At 44.9% G+C, this 14,681-nt stretch overlaps 7 protein-coding genes across 7 annotated transcripts; 4 read left to right on the top strand and 3 right to left on the bottom strand.

Moving 5' to 3' along the window:
- POJ06DRAFT_46874 (various chains-domain-containing protein) lies at positions 1-670 on the bottom strand. Its single transcript, XM_056191087.1, has one exon. It carries the CDS (start codon positions 612-614, stop codon positions 165-167), a length of 450 nt encoding a protein of 149 aa, XP_056040385.1. The 5' UTR covers positions 615-670; the 3' UTR covers positions 1-164.
- Positions 671-963: 293 nt separating this feature from the next.
- On the top strand, positions 964-2,021 carry POJ06DRAFT_271950 (uncharacterized protein; the record flags this gene model as incomplete). The annotated part of the gene is made up of 3 exons (XM_056189540.1): positions 964-1,115; positions 1,165-1,750; positions 1,803-2,021. 3 exons carry the CDS (start codon positions 964-966, stop codon positions 2,019-2,021), a joined length of 957 nt encoding a protein of 318 aa, XP_056040384.1.
- Positions 2,022-3,487: 1,466 nt separating this feature from the next.
- On the bottom strand, positions 3,488-4,356 carry POJ06DRAFT_46863 (uncharacterized protein). The gene is made up of 2 exons (XM_056191086.1): positions 4,172-4,356; positions 3,488-4,117 (listed from the first exon to the last, which is right to left on the bottom strand). Exons 1-2 carry the CDS (start codon positions 4,324-4,326, stop codon positions 3,856-3,858), a joined length of 417 nt encoding a protein of 138 aa, XP_056040383.1. The 5' UTR covers positions 4,327-4,356; the 3' UTR covers positions 3,488-3,855.
- A 932-nt stretch (positions 4,357-5,288) lies between these two features.
- POJ06DRAFT_203611 (uncharacterized protein) lies at positions 5,289-6,148 on the top strand (the record flags this gene model as incomplete). Its single annotated transcript, XM_056185317.1, has 2 exons — positions 5,289-5,881; positions 5,968-6,148. The coding sequence occupies 2 exons, from the start codon at positions 5,289-5,291 to the stop codon at positions 6,146-6,148; spliced, it is 774 nt and encodes a 257-aa protein (XP_056040382.1).
- Positions 6,149-7,305: 1,157 nt separating this feature from the next.
- On the top strand, positions 7,306-8,299 carry POJ06DRAFT_46793 (Nitroreductase-like protein). Its single transcript, XM_056191085.1, has 3 exons — positions 7,306-7,703; positions 7,764-7,878; positions 7,940-8,299. The coding sequence occupies exons 1-3, from the start codon at positions 7,413-7,415 to the stop codon at positions 8,140-8,142; spliced, it is 609 nt and encodes a 202-aa protein (XP_056040381.1). The 5' UTR covers positions 7,306-7,412; the 3' UTR covers positions 8,143-8,299.
- A 2,648-nt stretch (positions 8,300-10,947) lies between these two features.
- Positions 10,948-11,731, bottom strand: POJ06DRAFT_263778 (uncharacterized protein). Its single transcript, XM_056188930.1, has 4 exons — positions 11,627-11,731; positions 11,528-11,566; positions 11,396-11,461; positions 10,948-11,344 (listed from the first exon to the last, which is right to left on the bottom strand). The coding sequence occupies exons 3-4, from the start codon at positions 11,422-11,424 to the stop codon at positions 11,125-11,127; spliced, it is 249 nt and encodes an 82-aa protein (XP_056040380.1). The 5' UTR covers positions 11,425-11,461; positions 11,528-11,566; positions 11,627-11,731; the 3' UTR covers positions 10,948-11,124.
- POJ06DRAFT_284027 (uncharacterized protein) lies at positions 11,460-12,770 on the top strand (the record flags this gene model as incomplete). Its single annotated transcript, XM_056190146.1, has 3 exons — positions 11,460-11,478; positions 11,528-11,571; positions 11,601-12,770. 3 exons carry the CDS (start codon positions 11,460-11,462, stop codon positions 12,768-12,770), a joined length of 1,233 nt encoding a protein of 410 aa, XP_056040379.1.
- Between the last annotated feature and the right edge of the window lie 1,911 nt (positions 12,771-14,681).

The raw sequence follows: 14,681 nt of genomic DNA, 5'->3' as shown, positions 1-14,681 counted from the left end.
AATATTATATTTTTTGTATTTAAAACAAATCCTATTATTCCTATTACAAATAATAATAATGCAAATGTCATTTTTGTCTTTTTATAAATATCTACTCTTTTTTAATGTCTTTTAGATTTTAATTTAATATTTTAGATTTATACATTAAATATGTTTACTACCTCTTACTTCGTCACCTCATACTTCGAATGACATTCGAAGTAGAGAGCACCTAATAAGAAACAAATAGAAATAAAAGTTATAACATTAGGGTTTATAAAATTAGAAATGGAAAAGATAGATTTAAAATCTAAAGTACCAAAGCACCAAATTGTTGCAAATAGTCCAATAGTTAAAAATGTATCACCAAATCTATTTAATAAAATGGCAGATAAAGCAGATTTTACGGCTTGTAATCTAGTAAACCAGAAAGAGATTAATAAGTATGAGGCTACACCAATAAATTCCCAACCTACAAATAACATTAAATAATTATCTGCAGTAACCAAGATTACCATAAAAAAAGTAAACATAGATAAATAAGAAAAAAATCTTGGTTGATGAGGGTCTGCTTCCATATAACCCATAGCATATAAATGTACTAAACTTGAAACAACTAATACAGGTATTAACATACTAGCAGTTAAAGTATCGCATCTAAAATTCCAACCTATTTCAATACTATCTATATAATGTTTGCCACATTAACCTTTAACTAAAATAATCTTAAATTTTCTAAAGTAGGACTTAAATATGAAGTTTTATTCTAATGTCTTAATTAATAAAAACAATTTAATATTTTAATTTCAGAAATAAAAAATGAAAATAAAACATTTGATTTTGGGCACATAACGCGCAGCGGCGATCGCTAACGCACGTGTCAGTAATTCCTCCTCGATGCAGAACACCGTTAAGACTCAGACGATCACAGATCAAGTTTGCGTAGTTTCGTATGATCAGCTACAATTGTCCGCGACTTCAAGAATGGTTCGTGCCAGTCTTGAACAAAAGTCATACCAGCACGCGCTAGACTTTCTGATCGAGAATGAGCCGGAGAGAAGATTCGATACCCGTCTCACTTACGAGAGCTTTCTCGCCTTGCAGGGCCAAGCACGCACGCGCTACGGCGACGAATGGTACACGACAAGGCGACTCCTTAGCTCACGACTAACTAACTGGTAGCAGCTTTCCACGGGTTGAGTACTCGTCCAGAGGTTCAACAGTAACAATACATACAGTTCACTCAGCGTTGCATGCTAAAGCAGCCGAAGTCGTTCAACAATGGCTTGACGAGGCATTGCGCGCAGAACTCGTTAGCCACGACATGCGGGAGGTCGGCGATCGCTTCAGTACTGCTCGTGGCAGGACCATGACCACTGGAAATGATTTAAAAGTATCAGTTAAGAATCCTGATGGAGGACTCGTATATCACAAATCTGGACAAGAAACCATGACTGTGGCCATTGTGGTTGGTGTTTCGCAAGCGTACCAACCCTTGAAGGATGACATCATGACGTGGCTGCATGAGTTCCATTGCCGCACTGGCGTTCTATTCTCTTTAAAGGAAAAGCCAGGGTTTAAGTATCCTATGAATGAATATTCTGCAGCGGACATCGGCCCGTTTCAAAATGCGATCTCGCGGGCGAGACTTGATCAACCATTTGGACCGTACGTCTACAATCAGCATCAATGGTTTGGATCTCTGGACCACGCATTTGTCGAGATATATCGACGAGATACAAATGGTGGTCTAAAGTCGCGACAAAGATTTGTATGTGAATGGATGACATGTACTTATCCGACCTGTCTAACAAATTGAATAGAACGTGATTAAGGATGGCAAATTAGTGTTACCAGGTGATTCTGTCAATTTAACGCTAACTGTTAAGGATATGTTTCCATACGATGAAGAGGATATTGATGTCATTCAATTACTGCCCATGTTTTTTCGGAATAATTTTCTGCAGGAATTCCTGGAAGACGGAGTGGCTGGGGCGGCAAGATGGAGATTTAACGACGCGATAGGTAACAGACGAAATTGATGGGAATGTTCGTAGCCCGCAGGAGAATTTGTATGACAAAGGCACATGCAAGTTCGTCGTGCACGAAATATCGCGTCTGTTGCAGAGCACAGCAATAAGGCGTCACAAAGTGTATCAAGCGTCCCGTGCAGGCAATATCTGCTACGCTATCCACGGATGACCAGAACCATCATGCATGAGCTGTGCTACTTCTACTGACTGTCTTTTCTACACAAGTTTTCGCTGAGGGACGAAAAAAATGGCACCGGTCGGCTCAAAGGACCTTAGCGCCAGTGCTCCATTCTGCTCAGGAGGCCCTCAAGGGCTGGAAGAGCCTTTCCTCCTCTCCTAAGGTCGTTAATTTAACCGAGAATATGTTGAACGTCTCTTGCCTGGATTGCTCGCCCTCGCTATGGGAAAGAGTGCAGCTTCTCCTCTTCTCATTTACGCCTTCGTCAAGTAGGAAAGACTATAAATTTTTTCTACGCAGATGCCCGCAATTCAGAGAGCACTCCAGTCGGAGACTCCGTGAATGATAAACTCTGAGAGCTACGTTTGTGGAGGAACCGGAACCGAGCCCGTGGAATTAAACGTCTTGTCATAGCCTTCCTGTCACAAGCGGGCGTGACATTCAGTGGGTTTGGTGATGTTGTGGGCAATCATTAATTTCTGTTGAAAACTGGGGGGGGGAAACACCCCCTTTCAATACACTAAATGTTCTCTTGACAGTCAGTCAAATCATTTGTGGTCTGTTATGACTCACCAGAGAAGTGACGCCTCAAACCCCCCACCTTCTCCTTTGTTTGGCGTCCGTAGAGCTAAGGTTGCGTGAGGCACTGGTGACAAACTGCGGCTAGTCAGTAGACCTATTGCGGAGTCTTAACACCTAACCGAACAGCTTCCGGTCATAGGAAGTGGGACCCATCGGATACTCAACAGGCCAGCGGCTCTCCGACTGCGCCCTTGCATCTGGGAACTCTTCGTTTGAGCCCCATCATAGCAACAACATCCGCCACTGTTGTGCAGTCCGAAAATATTCAGCAAGAATAGCATAAATCCACCTAAAATTAGGAGTTGATTTGTCAAGATGATTCTTTCTTACACTTAACTTTGCTTGCGTTGGCTCAATAATGATCTGTGGCCGTCCAACCGGTGCGCATTGCTGCCGCAATCCCGCACTGACAAGCCGGTAGCCACTGGCTTTACCCTAGCCCTACCACACTGGCCGTACTTTGCTTCCACCGCATCCTACCTGAATTCTAATTTGGAAGCCCTTTGATATTGGGCAATAGAACAAAGAACGTGGAGGACAACAGCCTGTTATTGCGCATTCCCTCAAGTAATACTGGAACAGGGACCTTCGTCTACCCTATCCGCAGTTCGTGCAGGCGCGAGGAGGTCCGTCCAGTGGCTTGCCGGTTGCGAAGTAGGGTTCTCACCCGGAATGAAGGTAAGACTTTCATCCGGCGCTTCTGCTCGACCGGCTCGACTGCCCACGCATTTGCTGGATTGAATCTACACTGAGCATCACCAGCATGTAAACGCAATCGCCAGAGAGATGCAGATAGTGGATCGCTTTATAGTTATAAGTGTTCGCATATATTTGAGCTCGAGCTACCTATCAATAATTATGTAAAAATTTATTTTTATCCAGTACAAATTTGATCGTTGAACATCAGAAATCTATGTTCCTATCATGTCTCTTCATCTTTCTTGAGCAATTGATATTCCTTGCGCATTGACAAATATATATTACTATCATAACTCCCTACCTTTTCAGCGCGCGCTATCCTAACTCGATTGAGTCACTTTCACACTTCCTAACCACAATGACAACAGCCAAGGCTTGTTATCATCATTCTTCGGCCGGCGTCCCGTCTTCAGGAGTCTTTGTTGATTCCGCAGGCTGATCATCAGGTGACAAATAACCAATACCAAACTCACCGGCGGGCGCGATGCGGTCAGCTAAGTCAGGTCTGTTTTGCCTAAGCAGTGCGTCCCTTGCGGAGTTGAGGATGCTCTGTTGTAAGAAAGCTCCGATTCCAGTGACCAAAGGCGACGGCTGCGTCTTAATTCTGAGCCTAGAGATACCTTCAAAGTAGTCAAGACGCGGATATCTACCAGCGGTTAATCGGATCCAAAACCAATGCCACTAGCTGTTAGGAACGTACTTTGCGTCGCCGTATAACTCCCGGGCTTGCTCTTGGAGAGCGATGTAGGACTCATATGAACATTCTATGTCAATTACTGATTCTGGCTCGTTTTCAATTAGGAATTCCAACGCGCGTTGATAAGAAGTTTGCTCGGTGTCAAGTGGAGCTGGCATTTTCGACTAGGATTGTTGGATCGGATGGATGAGAACTACGCAGGACTTTCTCTGTTCTTTATACATTCTACGTTGGTCGATCTGTGTTACGTTAGGCAGCTGAGGTCGGAGTCTCACATGCCAGTCGAGGACGGAACGCGCCGTCGCACGTAAACAACAACATCGCGACTCATCGTGACTCAGCGCATAACTGAATTTTAAACGTGCATCATATAGTATACGAGACTGGCCAGAATTGGGCTGGCTGACTTTACTGGAACAGATATCTGAACATGAATTGAGGTGCGAATATTCATATACAGCGCCGGATGTTATGGCACGGCATATAGTTGGGCGCACCTGGCCCTGGCCGAAGAACAGATGCTTCATACTTGTAACATGCTGATTCTCTTCTAAACTATAATACGACACATTATATGTCAATAAGAATAGATCGATGATTGTTCGATCGCTTGACGCGACGCACTCATTTGTGGCTGAGATGCTTCTCTTGCAACGACGTCTGCGGTTCGAATTGCGTGCTCTGGTGCACATTATGATAACTCGCCACGCCAGTCTCTGTGGGCCAGAAATCCAGGATCAATTCACTCGTGCCACGGTCGAGAAGATACGATGTCGAGGTGATCACTTTCAGAGCCGTGGAAAAGATAAGCCGGAAGAAAGGAATCGGGGAACTTAGTCAGTCAGGAGTCAGGACTCAATCCAACACCCTCGCTGGTGAATCTCGTGGTTTTGAGTGTTTGTTTTTCCCTTCCGCCATGCAATTCAATTGCGTTGTGTCTGCATAATTAAAAATAGAAGAAAATCAAATTTAGTTAACTTAACTAACTAGTTGAAAGTAATCGAATCTTCAGCTCGGATATCTGGCCGGGTAAGTCAGAGCGGTGGAGTCTGATATTTGCGCGTTACTATACGTCATTGCGCCATGATACCAGTCCGCATGATACTTATCAATCAACAAGATGTCTCCAAGTCCGAAGAAGAAACGCGAGGAACCAAAATACGAACTTCTCTATCACCCAGGAATTCCAGGCCGTGGAGAGTTCGTCCGCCTGGTTTTCGAAGCAACAGGCACACCTTACATTGACGTTTCCAACCAGGAAACCAGGGGCTATGCAAAAGCTAAGAAGCTAACTGCGGAAGGGAAGCCGCCTGTCTTCGCTCCCCCTGCGCTTCTCATACACGGTGAAGGATACGACGGCAAACCACTTTTAATATCTCAGACGGCCAATATCCTCCTCTACCTAGGTCCCAAACTGGGTCTGGTTCCGGAAGGTGACGAGGTCGCTCGATATTACATCAATGGACTGACGCTTACGGCGCTTGACCTGTGCAATGAGGCACACGACGTGCATCATCCGATCGACGTGGCACAGTACTATGAGGAGCAGAAGAAGGAGGCGTTGAAAAGGGCACAGGCGTTCAAGAGAAGGATTTCACTGTTTTTGGAATATTTCGAGGGCGTTTTGAACAGCAATGAGGAAGGTGCAGGAAAGTACTTGGTCGGCAAGCAGTTGACGTATGCGGATACTACTCTCTGGCAGGTTCTTGTTGGGTGAGTGTACTATCTTCCTTATATTTATATGCACGCCAATTCCCTCAGCGTCTTCGGGTTTTATTTTCTTCTGACAGATCGTGCAGTGTCGAATTCGCATTCCCGAAGACTGTTGGCAAAGTCTCGAAAAGTTGCCCTCTCCTCTTCTCCAAATTCAAAGAGAGCATCAAGGAGCAGAAGGGCCTGCAGGAATATCTCAGCAGCGACCGACGCCTCCCGTTCTCCATGGGGATCTTTCGCTACTATCCTGAGCTGGATGCAGAGTGAATCCTGACGCAGAATATTGTAGCTAATCGAGCTACTGAAAGACACATAGTTTCAAAGGTGAATTGATATTTCAGCAGAGTTCACGGGGTTGAGCATTATCGATATCCTATCCTGAACCACGTAAGCTTGTCGTCACCAGCAAGGCTGTGATGGCGCGCGCGATACGCGTTTTGCGTCGTAGTCAACAAATGCAACCGCTGCTGACAGGCGTATGTCATAGTGATCGTCCCTCACAGCAGGCTAACTTTGGCCAACGATTGTTACACACGTCCAACAGCATCGCGGCATTGGAAACCAACGTGAACATCTATTGCGTCAAGAACTCGTCTATGAAATGCGAGCACGAGGCTTCAGGCATGCTTACGGTCCAATCGTTTGATTCATAGCGGGGTTCGTATATCGCCTTTTGGTCTGCCTATAAAACTGGCTCAAGCTGTCAGTTAACTTACCGTTGCAATTACTAGAGCAGATGCAAAGAGTCCAACCAGCGGCGACAACCTTATTTCTTCCATACTCTTACGTTACTTTGGAGGTACGGCAAATTGTTAGACAATTTCTTCGTACGTTACCCACGCTGCGCGCAACACCACATTCACGCCCATTCTATAAAATTCTCCCGAGAATATGCAGATATTTTATTGCTTCATAGCTTGGTTATAGGAAGTAGCTGCGAAGTAGCTGCGCTCCAATTGCTCGTATGGGCAGTAATGACATGATTGTACTGTTTATGTCTTAGCTAGCCGGTATTGCCGTCGCACGTGATTCCAGCCACAAAGATGGGGCAGTTTGGAAACTTGCTATAGTGCTTATCTGTGGGTCAAAGCTTGCTGAGAGATACCCACAATAAAGCATGTCCTTATGAGTAAATGCAACTGCCAACTGCACACTGTAAATTTTTGGCTTATCGGTCCGATCAGGGTTGGGATAAACTTCCGGTTTCACCACCTGTCACCCGAAGGGCCCTGCAGCGGATTTCAATTGGTCTACGCCAATTTTTTTGACAGCCCACTCCGCAGAGTTTCCTTAGTAATTGCCAACCGAGCTTATTAAGGCTGCGTAATCCTGATGCACCTTGTTCAATCCTTAGCAATGCAGTGTGTCAAAACGACCACGAAAGCTGCCACAGTCACTCTCTTGCTTACGCATGATTAGTTATTGTTGGCCACGGCAGCCAATGCAGGCTGCTGGTATAAAATGGAACTCGCTTTTCTTACCTTATCCCTAAGTTCAATAGCAATATCCACTCGAGCATCACAATACAATCATGACCGCATCTAAAACCTTTTTCGACGCAGCTTGCACTCGCCGCACCTACTACAAGCTGACCAATAAGTCTACTATCCCAGACTCGCGTATTGTCGAGCTTGTTAATGCCGCCGTTCTCAACGTTCCAAGCAGCTTCAACTCACAGTCGACTCGTCTAGTTGTCCTTCTTAAAGAGGAGCACCAGAAGCTATGGGAGATTGCAAAGGAGACACTTAAGGCTATGTTGCCGGCAGATGCATTCGTCACTACGGAGCAGCGATTAAATGGATTCCAGAACGCATACGGGACTGTACGCTCTCTCTCTGATTGATGTCAAGAAGATCACAGATGCTAATACAACGCGACACAGATCCTCTTCTTCGAGAGCCCCGAACCAGTCAAAGCTCTGCAGGAAAAGCTTCCTATGTATGCTGACCGTTTCCCCATGTGGTCTGAGCACGCTTCTGCTATGCATCAATTCTTCCGTATGACTCCTTTTCGTCGTCGTAATTATCAGGACTCTACTAACAGGCACAATTTTACCAGTCTGGACTGCTCTCGAAGCTGAAGGTCTCGGTGCAAATCTACAGCACTACAATCCCCTTATTGATGAGCGGGTGAGTACCGATTGGAACGTTCCGGCGGAATGGTCTCTCAAGGCGCAATTGGTTTTCGGCACGCCGACCGGGGAGCCAATGGAGAAGACTTATCAGCCACTGAAGGAGAGGGTATTTGTTCATGGCCTGTAGCGAAGTGTCGGAAGTTCGGTTGCATCGGAACTACCCGGTTCTGGACCCTATCGTCGCACTATATGCACCGCATCGACGAAGGTTTAAGCTCGTCATTTTAACTTTCGATTTCCACTTAGAATTCTTTTTGACAGTCAACTCTTGTTAGACACTCATAAATAGATTCATGATGTACTGTCCATATAAACATCCATTCTTAAGTAGCTCAGTTGCTGGCCGAAAGCATGGAACATGACTTCTGGTTAAGGTTTGCACTTAGACAACTCGATATCACTATCCTCGACTCAGCTTCGTCATCACTGCCATCGTTGAGTGTTCTGTAGTCGAGGTGCTTACAGCGAGTTGTCATCCTTGGCATTGTGGCAAGATGACAAGGTGTTAATTGTTGAGTTAGAGTTAGCATATGGGATCATAGTACTACAGATGTGCTCAAAAAAAAAATTCATGTTCAGGGTATCAAAAGTATCGGCGACGATATCGTATCGTCGAGCTTCTAACGTCTGCCGATACGATAGACGATAATTAAACAAATCGAGCACTAAGTCATATACGTTGACGGACTGTAGTCACTTTTTTTGTACCGAGTACGTCATTTTGAGGTACTCGAGATTTTTGTTCCAGTACTTAAAGTAATGAACTGGATGGCAAGAATACTGAGTTTATCATCCTGCCGCACTGGGTCTCTTACCGCATGTACTGAGTACGTCAATTCTACAGTAATGGGGGACAATTTTTGATTTCTTAACTATGGAGAAATTTTAAAAGTGACTTACTTGGTACGTTAGAAATTGACTAACTAAGTACGTCAGATTCATGTACTCAGTAAGTCAGAATGATGGACCAAGTCTACTTTTCACGGTGTACTGAGTACGTCACAATGGCCAACACAGTGCCAAATTTGTTTTTGTAGGCACGACTGACATGGTTATCAATCTTCTGATGAATTATCCTCCCTCCCTCCCTTAAGAAAGTGTGGTTACTTTGTATACTGATTTATATCATGGTTACTTTGTATACTGATTTATATCATCAATACCGAAGAGTTGCTATTACAGAGAGCTAGCATAATGGTGGCACAGTTTATCAACAAAGTCTGTTTCTTTGTTAACCGGAGCAGCGAAAACGTTACTTGAGCTCGGAGCCAAGGTCGCGCTCTGCGATATAAATGCAGAGAACCTAGAGCAGGTCATTGGGGGACTGGACAGCGAACAGAAGAACAGGACTCTTGCACAGTGGTCGACGTGACTGATCGCGTTGTTGTCCGGAACTTCATGGAAAGGACAAAGTCTCATTTCGGGAAGTTGGATGGAGTCGCGAACTTTGCAGGATTAGCAGGACACTGAGTAGGATCAGAACCGACAACCAGTGCGGAAGAGTATGACCTCATTCTGAACGTGAATGTGAAAGGATTATTCAATATACTTTTCAGAAGCCTTGAGGCCTGGCTTCTTGGCGCAGGGCACCAGTGTAGTTCACATCGGCAGTATGTTTTCTATCCAGGGCTTTAAATACGGCGCCATCTACGCTGCTTCCAAGCACGCGGCTCTGGGAATGGTTCGGAGTGCGGCAAAAGAAACCGGGGATAGAGTCAGAGTGAATTGCATCTTGCCGTAAGTTCCTATTCTGTCTTCCATCCGCACATCCGCACATATGACTGACTTGATTCTTTAGAGGTTGTTATTGTTACCCCGATGCATCGCGCCAATCTAGCCCGCGTCAAAGGCTTCACTCCAACTCCGACTACGCCTGCATGGAGTGTTGATGGAGGTGCAGAAGCTTAGTGGGATAAATTTACAGTGTGATCGAGGGTTATTGAAATTAAGGGAGCATTATACGGATAATTCATAGAAGCGTTTCTCTTCGTGCCGCAAAATGTCTTACGCTGATCGAATCCAAGCGCACAAGTACCTTTGAAGGTAAATTGATTGAGCAATGATTGCAGGGATTCGGGAAAAGAAAGGTGTCGACGTTGTCTAATAATACTTTGACGGACTCCATAGAGGTTGACTTTATTACTTGAACGCAAGAGCTTCTTCCACTGCATAAAACCAGCGGCTACAGACGCCCCTTTATATATTATTATTCTGGCCCCCAAAACATAGACACGATATCTTAGGCTATGATTATTACCATGGAAATATGATGGTGCGTGTCCCAACACCACCTTGGCTTTCTTTCTTTGCACCAGGATACGAATATAATTTCGACTTCGGTACCAGTTGTTGAAATCTCTCGTTAGTGTGCCTGGGTGTATTCCCTGCTCGTAATTCTCCTTCACATGAAAATACATCACCCGTAATTACAACGGAACCCGTCTGTTCGAGCTCAAGCTCCATCGCAATTGAAGGCCAGGACAATGTAAAGCAATACCTCGGTAAATCTCGAAAGTCTGCCCAGAGAAGGTCTTCCAGTTCAGTCGATCAACAACGAGGTACAATTTGCTCGACGTTTAATACCAGCGTCACGCCCTTCAAGCCAGGCTGAGATTAGTGCTGCACGATTTTACGCTGCAGAAGTAAAACTTCACTATCGTAGCCGTCGTTGAGGGCGAGATAGTTTTGGCGATCCGCTCTGGTTTCCATTTAGCTATGAGAGCCAATAAGCGCGGATAGTTTGTATACAATTCTATACAAAAAATTTGAGAGCTGGTAGAAGACTTCGGGTCCCGAGGTTTAGATATCGATTTTCGGCTTGATAACTAGCCTTAATAGGAAATGTTTAACTTATTTAAGTAGTAACATCACGTGACTTAGGGCCAATATTCGATCGAATACGAATATTGGAGCCGATATTATTCGACCTAAATCTTATTTGTCGAATATGAATATCGAATATTATTCAAATGTCTTTCAAAGAGTCGAATATCGAATACGAATATTGGGAAAACCTGCCGATATTCGTATTCGCAACAGCCCTAGGCATAGACATTGCACAATTAAGTTATTGTAAGTAGTCTACAGTAATTCAAAGTGTTACCTCCTTTTAGCGCTCAAGAAACCCTGACCCGAACGCATTACTGGTATGATACGGCGAACAAGATATTACGAGAATGACTAATAACTGGTTAAGCGATCCGAAGGAGGCATTGACGTACGCCCCATCCACCGTCATGAACATGGTGCCGGAAGGAAGCGCCACTAATATCTTTGGCAGCAAGCGTACGGTGGCGTAGTTACGCGATACTCTCAGGATGACAATAGCCGTAGGTGCACCAAGTATTCAGTGTCAGTAAACAATTTCTCATATAAAATAGCCGCAATCATCCTCTTCGTCTACTTTCATGTTACAACAGACATACCCATACTGATATATCTACAATGCAAGTCTCGTTGTTTCGTAAGTGCATCTGATTATTCTGCAGAGTCGTATTAACACTTGTTGATAGTCGATAATAACGTCGTGTCCGTCGGCTCTACATTGGCTGGTATAGTCTATATCACTCTGAAAGAACCAACTAGATTGACGATATATCGGTTCGCTTTAGAGGAGTCTCAGTCACTGCGCGAAGAACGCGCGACAGTCAGGGTCACTCCCACCGGATCGTCGAGGAGCATACGCACGTCGACATTATTACCTCACTCTTCGATAGTCCAAGGAGCACAATAGTACTCCCTGGCGAGCAGATTTTACTATTCGCGATTCAAGTTCCTGTATTTTCAGAGTGCACATGTCTAGCCCTAGCGGACTGCGAGCAGCCCTGCTGGAACCGTGGCTCACGGACGTCCTGCGAACACTTAGTGGAGGACGCTGGCTTAGTAAGGACTGGTCTACCGCCCAGTTTTTACGCCAACCATGACATGTATGTCGATTATCAAGTGATTGCTACTGTCAATCGCCCTGGAATTTTCACATGGCAGAAGTCAGCATCCTGCGCAGTTACAGTGATTCCTGCTATGGTCGCGCATACGTCAGACAAGCTTTATGTTCGCAACAGCGAGAATAATGCCACAGAATATAAGGACGTTATTTTCTCAGCCAAATGTGACAAGTTACCAGAAGAATACTTTGCGCCTGGGGCACTGCCAAGAGCCTCTGGCATGAAACGGCTGTTTTCTTTTTCATCAAGACATTCATACGTCGATGTTCCTTTGAAAGCTGAGATGGTACTGTACAACAACTGCGAAGCTTCTCTTTGGGAACAAATTCCGCTTGAATTATACATTTCAATTCAAGTCGACAACGTTTCGCGAATAGCTGGGATATTGAATATCAAGCTCACATCAATGACAGTTGTATTGGAGTCAACAGCTTCAGGCTACGTTTGGCAACATCACCAACAGTCACAAGGCAAGACCACGATTCTCTTACAGCAGAACGACCTAGACGTTCCATTGGCTCCTGAAGAAAATGAATATCACGTGCCTCGTTTTCGGATCGACCACAAAGTCTTCAAATCGATTGAGTTGGGAATGGATATCGTTCCCGATTTTGACGTTAAGAGTCTGCAGCATCGTCATAAGATTGGTGCCGTCATTGGACTGTCATTTAATGATGCCGACTCTAAAACTTTGAGGATCTCGCATGACTTTACTATCAATTCGGGAACATATTATGACTTGGACACGCAAATGCACTTGCCCCTACGGCAGACTGAAATTATGAAGAGCCCAGAAGAGCATTCTAATTAATCATGTTTGAAGTTAGTATGTCCAAGCAATGTGGATTACTGATGTAGAGTGGGCGGTTACAGCTGCGAGCGGTAATGAATTGAAAACTTGTCAATCACTTAATTGAATAGACTCGTCCAAGACATAAGCCTGACATTCCTGTGTTGATGCAATGTCGCGTTGCCGCAGAATCTACCAGGCTCCAGGTATGCCGCGATTCTGTCTTCGCAGCGGCTAAGCACTCATTTATTTTGCAGCTGTTTGATGTAGTTGCAAATAAGCTTGCGAGGAAGAACATATATCTTCACCTAGACAGCCTTATATCCAAGGGCGAATGGTGTTGCAGCACCGAGCGATGGCAACGGTTGGTTCAATGACTCTTACTTTGATGTTGACAATCTCCGAGATCTGTCCTAAGCACGTACGTCAAATTCCTAATAATATGTCCCCGGTCACTAATCTGTATTTCCCGGACAGCGACTATCGTTTTCTGCGTTTGGTTTCCCAATGAATTCCGGTCAACCCCAGAATTACGTGCCCTAGACTATGTGGGCTTCCACCCTATGACATCTGCCGTAGAAGCTGTACAAAAGGTTAACAAGGACATCCTTATAGGTTTTAGTGGCCTGAACTACGGTACCACGCTAATCCCAACATTTTCGGTGGCGTAATGGACTCCGCTACGGGAGCTACTTTCAATGTCAACTCGTTTAACTACTAACTTACCAAAAGATAGTTTTGAGCTTCATTCTTACTTGGTACAAGTATGTAAGTAATTATTCCTATACGGCTATATCATACATGCTTGCACTCTTATACTACCAATTGGAAATCCGTTGCATGCTCTGGGCTATCTCCGGGAGCTACTACATTCGTTCCGGAATTCAGGATCGGTAGGGTATCCTCAACAAGAATTGGACAGAATGCAGAGGTGTTTAAACCCGCGCACTCAAGTAAATGGTCAGTAGCCGATACAATTGCTTCCTATGTTGATTGTCACAGCTCTCCTGGCTTCATCACGCCAAGGTTTCATTAACCAATAAGACCAGAAACCCGAACCATTTACTCTGGGCTTTCGCTAGACACTCATTATATCCCGCTTGCCGTGTTTCGGACTTTCAACGTAACGTAATTACGTGGTGTAATTCCGTCTTGCTTCTACATATGAGACTGTTACAATCTTATGGGCGTTGTTCTCTGGCAGGTCCCAAAAGAATGCGCTCCGAGCGATTGCCTACCATCTCGAAATCTACTCTACCCAAACGATATCACGGCTCCCAGCCAAGATAATTCCTGACCACACTTGAGGAGTACCTCGCGAAGAATCTGAAGCTAGAGTGATAATTCCAGCTTAAACGGTATGACTAGCCAATGTTGTCACTGACACGTGAAAGATGCAGCAGCAGAAGATCACCGTGGGGAACAAAAATAGTTTATCAATTCATGAAGACAGCACAGACATGTCCACCTAACTCTTTAAATTCCCCCAAACCCCAGAATCTACTCGGTCAAATGTTCTTTGTTGCAAAGAGCAGAGCATATTATTACTCTTGATCTCCTGGCTGGCCAGTGGTCCCATCCTCCCTTGCTACCCCAGCACAAGGCTTGCACCATCGACTGACTCCCTGTCTGCTGGCTGCATAAAACGTCTAATTAAGCCAAACTACCCCCCATCTCTTGCGGCTTATTGTTTCGTACTGCCGCCGTAGTAATTCCATTGTAGCGCAATATACATACTGTCGCACAGATATTGTTGCTGAGGCGAAGCATTCCTAAACACGCTATGCTTCACTCAACACGCTACCCCTCGTTGGAGGTTGCAGCAGGAGGCCCACTGCGTATCAGCCTACAGGTCTGCCCTTCAGCGGGGTAGAAGGCAAGCTATAAATTGCAGTCTTTAGTCGGAAAAACTAACATGCTGTCGACTTTCAA

Source organism: Lipomyces tetrasporus (assembly GCF_029532465.1).
Source record: "Lipomyces tetrasporus strain NRRL Y-64009 chromosome Unknown POJ06scaffold_13, whole genome shotgun sequence".
Lineage (NCBI taxonomy): Eukaryota > Fungi > Ascomycota > Lipomycetes > Lipomycetales > Lipomycetaceae > Lipomyces > Lipomyces tetrasporus.
Note: the sequence above shows the minus strand (reverse complement) of the source record. Positions and strands in the feature narration are given on the sequence as shown.